The following is a 7,843-nucleotide window of genomic DNA, read 5'->3' as shown; positions in this document are numbered from 1 at the left end:
AAATGAAAGAATGAAAGGACATTCTGCACTGTTGAGTACTTTGGTAGAACGATGGAGGCCAGAAATGCACACGTTTATGTTTTCCATGCAAGTATGTGCTGTCAACCTGCACCAATGACTTGCAGTGTCTAAATGCTGCGATAGAAGCTTTGATGTAGACTATCAAAAATTTGTTGTCTAAAAAACTTGATCCGTCAGAAACTTATAACGAGATAGCGGCAGCGGCTCTAACGGCAACTAAGTTTCACCACGTTTTGCGAGTAGACGAAATGAAAGGACATTCTGCACTGTTGAGTACTTTGGTAGAACGATGGAGGCCAGAAATGCACACGTTTATGTTTTCCATGCAAGTATGTGCTGTCAACCTGCACCAATGACTTGCAGTGTCTAAATGCTGCAATACACAGATAGAAGCTCCAAAACACGCAATTGAGAACTCTTACACCTTGAACCTCCTCACTCTCACGATAAACAGGGAGCGTTTTTATTTGAACACGAGACCTCGACATCTTTGCAGTTATTGCTTTCAACCATACTGGCAGAGTCTATTAAGAAACTTCCTAATCACCGAAAATTTTTCTAATAGATTTCTACTTTGCCAACTAAACCTTGCAGTAGCTTACAGTGTAGTTGAATTTGGATTGAATTTCTGCAATAATAGACTACATCTTTATCGATGAATCTTCTTCAATCAACGGCCTAATAGTATCTGCAATTGTGTCTGAGTCCCTTTGGCATGATCTTGTGAAATCATCCCCATGGTGCACGTGTGTTTGCCATTGTAACTCTTGATCTCCCAACAACCTTTCTTTCGAATCAAGCTAGTTCGGATAAGCCAATCGCACCCTGCACCATACCCTTTGCATTTTGCATAGAATGTCTGCGGCTTAGACTCATACACAGTGTAATCAACTCCTCTAAAAATAGTGTAACTTTTGATTGCAGATATCACCGACTCTCTAGAACCAAATTTCATACCCACACTAAACTCACTATCTTCCACTGTAACATTGCCTTCACCTACGACATGCGAACCACGTTAGTCAATCAAGGCAAATAAAAGAAATGGTAGTGGTAACTTTAATTAATAAACATAACATATCCATATTCGCATACTCAGAAAATTCCGAAGCATGCATGACAGCGAGATCCAGAATTTGCATAAAAGACGGAACATCAAAGGGGTGCTGGTTTACAAGTGCAGTTGCTTCATTCTGCACCACCGGATTGCCTGCCAAGTCTCTGTCATTGTTTTCGTCATCGACTTCGTAGTTGGCTTCAAACTCCTCTTCACTGTCGTTGTTATCTTCTTCCCAATCTATATCCACGAGCTCATCAACATTCACCTCCTCACCAATCGCGTCTAGCCCCATATGCTGTTCAAACTCAACGTACAGCTTTATCATCGGCACGTAAAATCGGATTTGTTGATACATATAGAACATCTGCTACATAAATGCGTCGTTAGTGATGGACATTATTTGAAACTATATCAGCCTACCAAATACTTGTACAAGATTCCTGTATAAAATGTTGCTCACCCTCTTTGAAATGTAACTTTGTATGTTCTCACAAAGACTATTTTATAACTCTATAAAACTCACGGTACATGGAATAACAAAAGAAAACGGACATTCACAAACAAATGTCAATCTTTCGTGTATATTTGGTATAATCTCACTGTTATAATACACTCATAAATTTGCAATACCTTCTATAACCTCAACTTCACCTAGCTCAACTTTTTTGACACTACAAATTGTCAAAAAACTCACTATAAAAGAAAGAGGAATGCGGGTGAAGTATAAAACAGAGATATATTACTAATGACATTTATAGACAAAAATTCCAATTTAAATAGTTTTTACCATACTCCCATACAAAACGCAAATTATATTTTGCAGCTTCTGAATAAAAATAATTTTTAAATTCAAAATGCAACCTGCTTTTTGTTCTTCTAAAAAAACAAAAAAAAAATTAAACCCATGCGTAAAACACAATCTATGATCTATGATTTAAAAAAAAATCCAAAGTCCAAAAGCAGCTTATGATTTACCTCGGACATTATATCAGTATAATTATTTTACACGTCGATTTTAACATCAAATAGCACATTTCTTTCCATATAAAAAAAAATCAGCGACCAATTGGTGATCTTGTCTCGTATATAAATTTCGCACTGGAGGCTGGACTCATCCGCCAGATTGTCTTTTCACAAGTACCGCCCAGTTTAACAGATAAAACAGAGTCTCCTCTTCGTCACGTGAAGTGTGAGATCGCCGACACCATACGAGAAGAATTTGCGCTAACTGAAAAGCCTTCTACCCAGACAAGAGATAGGAACAAAGTAAAATTTCTAAGAATTGAAACTTTTCTTATAAAATACTCTTGTTTTAAAATATTTGCTCAAAAACAAAAAGTTTGGTGTTTCAGAATAAACGTTCATTTCTAATATTAATACGATATATTTTTTCTTTATTTAAGTATTTCATCGTACCCATAATATGGAAAAATTTTAAAGCATAACAGCTGGACGAAGGAAAACCGCTCTCATTAGTCGCTCATGTACATATATATTAGGAGCCCTAATGGAGTACATTTCGAGTGTTTCAAGATTCCTATAAGTATATAATCATATATAGATAGGACGACAACCCTTCTGGATTTCATTAAGATTGGGTAAAGAGCATGAGATTATGACAGTTATGTCTTGAAAACCCTTTTTCTTCGTACTTTAAAAAATAAAAAATGAAAGTTGCTGTTTTCACTTATCAAGTGACATAGATTCTTATTATTCCTGTGTTTTAAGAAGGTTTCCAGTAAGTTTCATATTATGTATGCATGACATCAATTTTTTTACCCCCTATTTAAATCATGTGAAGAAGGTGAAAGGTGGAGGCCACTGCGTCTGATGACCAACTAATCATGTATGCTGCATGCATGACATCAAATTTTACACTATCATGCAATTTCAGCATCTGACCAAAATTTTTCCCTTCATTATTCATTTGACCATAAAAGTCAAATTGTACGGCATACATGTAGATATTACAGAAGATATAAGAGGCAGGAGAGTAGAACGATCAATTTATTAAGGGTTTGAACCTAATCATACTGTTCTTGATCCCTTACCCACTTTGTAGCCACCCACTTCTCCCCTTTTATCACAGGGCAGCTCCCATGGAGCGATGTCTGTCAAATAATAAGATAAATGAGTCAAAACAATTGGAATTCAGTTTACACAACACACACTATCAACATGATAAGAAAACTGACACAAAGCATAACCATCTTTTTTTATGGTAACCTCATGAAACGTTGATAACTGTTGAGTGAGGAAAATTTACTTGCTAAACAGGTTTTTTGCTACCTAAGCTGAATTTTTATCTAAAATATAACTAAATGAAATTATTGTAGATTCAAGATTCGTCATTGCTTGATGAGCCGCTAAGACTCTTAAGAGTGTGTTGAGTTTTCTAGTTGTAGAAAAAGGGAAGGGCATGAACTGTAAACCTTAGTCCATTTCACATTTCAAACTCTTCCCTTTCTTCCATTTCCCTCCAAAATAAAAAAACTTGTAAACATATTCTAAAGAGACATGATGAGTTTAGAACCTATATTCACATTATGTTTTTGGGTTGTTGATTTAGCTTTTAACCAGATGGCAGCTAAATAAATTAAAACTGGTGAGATAGTACCTACCGGATCTATTGTACCATTAGGGAACAATGAATAAAATAGTAGGCCATCGCCCTGGCGTGGCCTTACTTTTAGACCAATGCAGCTCTCGTAACTGTAGCTACCGTCCATGTTTGAGCCATTCTGCAGAATAATAATGCCAAACTACCGGTGAAAAAAAAAACAAATGCGAGCCATGTGAATTGAGATCCAATGGCAATAGTCATTCCATAATAACTATTACCTCAAATGGGAACATTGTCTCGCCACCTTCCTGAACATCAGTTAAATACAACAAAAATGAAGCCACCTGCAGGGTTAACCAAAGCTGACATAAGAAACAAATTCATTAAAGGCATGTTTTCATTTGGTTAGCTTTGTAGGCAACACAACTTATAATACGCTATGCTATGGATATAGCTTTATTTTTGTATAAGTGTATGGCAACTGAATGAAAGCATACATGCTGTAACACTAGTTGATAGAAAGTGTAAATCATTTTGGTTCTCCAGAACTAATAAGACTTCACGTGATCTTCTATTTACAGATGACATCAATATCGTGTTTCTTGTTTTCTTTTACAAGGCTTCAGCTTAACCATACTACATTGGTCATTTGATGATACAATCAATGCTAGCCATCTCATCCTTTTAAGGAACAATGGTGGAACTTTGTCAATCACTTTCAGGACACGGGTTGATCATGTAAGACACTTTGATTTGGGCAAAGTTCAAGAGATAAAGGTGTAAAGAAAGCAAACTACTAAGAAAACAAAGTATGATACTTGTAAAAGTAATTCAAGATGAATTAAGAGCATTCACAGAGAGTGTTGCACCAAATTTCAAGTATAAACATGTTGAAAACTTCAGACATACCCTTTGGCTTTTTTGTGGGCCATATTCGGAGGGATTGAACGCATCATAATGAGAATTATATCTCTGCCCGATCTCATAGCGTAAGATATTAAATGCCTGAAACATGGTGATTCCTCAGACAATTTAAAATCACCCTGAAAATGAGAGAGGTTTACAGATTCAACAAAATCATAATGCACCTGAGTTATAGATAACATAGAGATCAGGAAAAACCCCAAAAATATTAAATAGTTTAAGCACAATAAACCATAGGTCTAGATGTGATTAGACTTGCTTTCTTCTTCTGTGAAAAACAAAATATAACATTATGGTTAACTAAAAATTTAGATCAACAGCTACACCACCTAGCCCAGACAGGATTCTGGATTAGACTTATTGAAGTCAGAAGTTTTAAAAATCAAGGTAGGTGATATTAGCTTGTCAACGACTTTGTTCCTTCCATAGAAATGCCATTGGTAGGTTAGGTTGAAAACATGGAAGACAGCAGAGAAAAATAGTTGGAACTTAACAGCAACATGGGGATGCTACTCTGCGGTGTTATATAAGAACACAGAAGGCACAATCCCATGTCAGGGTAAGCGGTAACACATGTTAACGACATTTGCATCAGAATACCAAAAAACATAAAATGAAAATAAAAACAAAAAAAATCATGCGTAAAATATCATAATCAATAGAATTTCTCACCAATCACAAGAAACAATTTACCTTTAAATGGTGTAAATTGAGAAAGCCATTCTCTGAATTTCCCTCATTACCCCAACCTCATTACTGTTCTAAACTTAAATATTTATTCAATTAACAAAAGTTGCACCATTTTACCCTAGATTTATTTCACTTGCATCACAAAAGTAATGGATAAGTTTCTGGATTTGCTACAAACAGAAAACCAGTATTCCAAGACCTGTTATCTTGAAATTCCCAAAAAGGGAAAAAAATCATTTTAATAAAACAATAAAACGTGAGAAAAATAATTTCATCACCATTACAGGTTTTTCTAAAATTTCTTTTATGCAATATGGACAAAGCTTAAAAGAGATGTTACCTCTCCATGAGACCTGGGAATCATTGTTGCTCTAGCAATTTTCTCTTCAATTACCTCTAAAGTCCCAGTTTTATCCTCAGAAGCACTAATAAACACGCCAGAGCTGTTTATCAGAAAGAACATTATTAGACACAAAACTATTTATTGCAACCTATCAACTTAAGAGAAATGATTCATGATATAGTAACAAAGCCTCTCTATGATCAAATGGTCTAAGAGTCAACAGTTGTGGTCTCCCATTCTTCTAAATATATGCTAATTGTCAAGGAATCAAACTAAGCTTTTGGAGAGATGGTTTACAACAAAGTTCAATAACTTCTATGACCAAATGGTGTATACTATAAAGTTCAACCCTTATTTTCCCCATTCTTCTTGATAGATGTTAAACTTCAGCACAAGGAAAAATGAGCTTCTTCATGATCCATGCGTTAATCCAAAGAGACTTTTGCATGTGGAGGCATGTTAGGATATAAAAACATTCTTGTGCCTTTACGTAAAAACTTAAGCTTTTGGGAAGATAGTTTATGACAATAAATTTCAGCTCAAGATAAAGAAGGGCCTATCATTCTCCTCGTTTCCAGGTCACTAAGCTTTTCTGCACAGGTGAATGTAAGTCCCTCTACCTTAGAACTTACAACATAAGCTTTTAGAAGAAATGATTTGGCATGATATGACATTAAGTAACTAGATGATCAAATGTCCATAAACTATTTTAGGAGATCATAACCAAAATCACCCACCAGAAATAGAGTTAAGTATTAGACAGTGACCTACACGCTACCTTGTTCTAATTCCCTTGGTATTCTCCTCTGTTTCTCCCTTGCGCAATGCCAAGGTTGATGGTTTGAGGCCTGCCTTTGCAATATCAACTATACTTTCACATTGTTCCGCAGTTGCAAAATTTGGAAAATACAGAGCTCGAGGTTGCCAGCTCAAAACCTAGCAAACAAAAGAGAAATTTATTTTCTTTTACGTAAAAAGACATTTTTTTGAGAGTTAATACAAAAGGACTAACTTCATAATTATGGATATGATGCAGACTCAGAATATATCACAATCTCTTCAACAAAGAGCAGAGATAATTTGAGTCAACCTGCCATTAAACAATCCCAAGCGTAACGCTGACCAAAGTCAAATACCTTCATACCAATGCCTAGAAATCAAAATTTAAGCAAAACTATTCTAGAAAACTAGAATTGCAATTCCACAAACTTATTTCATACAAGCTATACCAATTGAAAAACAAGGCCTAAATGGAAACATGCCATTCCCACAGGAAAAAAAAAAAATAAATCGCTGTAACCATGAAATTCCAATCTCAAATACAAACAAGTTCACCTAATCAAGCAACTCCACGACTTTGAACAAAATAGGCAAGGAATTAAAAAACAGAAATAAAAAATAAAATTGAATCACTGGCAACAAGTTCAGTTAAGGATCTGAGTGAAACAAAACTGCGCACCTGAAAAGGAATCGATGTAATGGAATCGTCACCGGACTCTCCCGCCAGCAACAGATTGTACTCCGTCTCCTCCTTCGTAGATTCTAGAAGCCTCGGTCCCGGCCTCATGCCATGTCCATCGTCCTGCGAATTCTCAACAAGCGGTTACTTTATTATTATTATTATTATTATTATTATTATTATTATAATTATTATTATTGTTATTATTATTATAAAAAAAATTGATGAAAAAATGGAAGAAAATGAGTTGACCTGAGAGTGAAAGAAGAGAGCAGAACCGAAGAATCCAGCGAGGAAGAAGAAGATGCAAATGAGGAAAACGTAAGGAAAACCCAGCTTGTTCGTTCTCAAGCTCCAGTTTCCTTTCACCGTTTTCACTTTCATTGTTTTTTGTTCCTGGTTTCTCCTTGCTTGTTCTGAAGCCTGGTATAGTGTCTCTGTCTGTGTGCTACTGGGTCAATTTTTACATACCAAGTTGATACCAACAGCGGTCATTTAACGGAAACTCTTAGAGTGGAAAATGTAACTCAGGTTAAAATAAACACCCAATTAGAATCTGACACACCAGAAAGGATAACTTATATGTTACTTTAAAGAGGGTAAGATAGCATTCACCTATATTAAATGGTTAAATTAGTCTTTAAAAGATTATTCGTTTTTCAAATTGGTCTCTAAAAGATTTTTTAAATCAAATTTATCTTTTAAAAATTTTAAATTAATCATGTTAGTCTTTACATCACTCTCTTTATTGTTGGTGTCAAAATTTGTTAATGTGGCACATTA

At 35.2% G+C, this 7,843-nt stretch overlaps 1 protein-coding gene across 2 annotated transcripts; it reads right to left on the bottom strand.

Moving 5' to 3' along the window:
- Positions 2,978-7,567, bottom strand: LOC107627460 (probable prolyl 4-hydroxylase 9). 2 transcript variants are annotated; one of them, XM_021119189.1, is made up of 8 exons: positions 7,313-7,567; positions 7,061-7,183; positions 6,380-6,537; positions 5,599-5,701; positions 4,554-4,649; positions 3,923-3,988; positions 3,703-3,843; positions 2,978-3,192 (listed from the first exon to the last, which is right to left on the bottom strand). In XM_021119189.1, exons 1-8 carry the CDS (start codon positions 7,442-7,444, stop codon positions 3,106-3,108), a joined length of 906 nt encoding a protein of 301 aa, XP_020974848.1. In that variant the 5' UTR covers positions 7,445-7,567; the 3' UTR covers positions 2,978-3,105. The 2 variants fall into 2 exon arrangements, with proteins under 2 accessions (XP_020974848.1, XP_016185782.1); XM_016330296.2 differs by having other exon boundaries at positions 3,703-3,822.

The sequence above is a fragment of the Arachis ipaensis genome, chromosome B01, assembly GCF_000816755.2.
Source record: "Arachis ipaensis cultivar K30076 chromosome B01, Araip1.1, whole genome shotgun sequence".
Classification (NCBI taxonomy): Eukaryota; Viridiplantae; Streptophyta; class Magnoliopsida; order Fabales; family Fabaceae; genus Arachis; species Arachis ipaensis.
Note: the sequence above shows the minus strand (reverse complement) of the source record. Positions and strands in the feature narration are given on the sequence as shown.

What these genes read in the sequence shown, in the direction of transcription:
- LOC107627460 (XM_021119189.1), bottom strand. Translation starts at nt 7,444, where the DNA reads ATGAAAGTGAAAACGGTGAAAGGAAACTGGAGCTTGAGAACGAACAAG. An exon ending in CTCTCTTCTTTCACTCTCAG is followed by an intron (nt 7,184 to 7,312) that starts GTCAACTCATTT and finishes GAGAATTCGCAG; the next exon opens with GACGATGGACATGGCATGAG. An exon ending in AGACAATGTTCCCATTTGAG is followed by an intron (nt 3,844 to 3,922) that starts GTAATAGTTATT and finishes TTTCACCGGTAG; the next exon opens with TTTGGCATTATTATTCTGCA.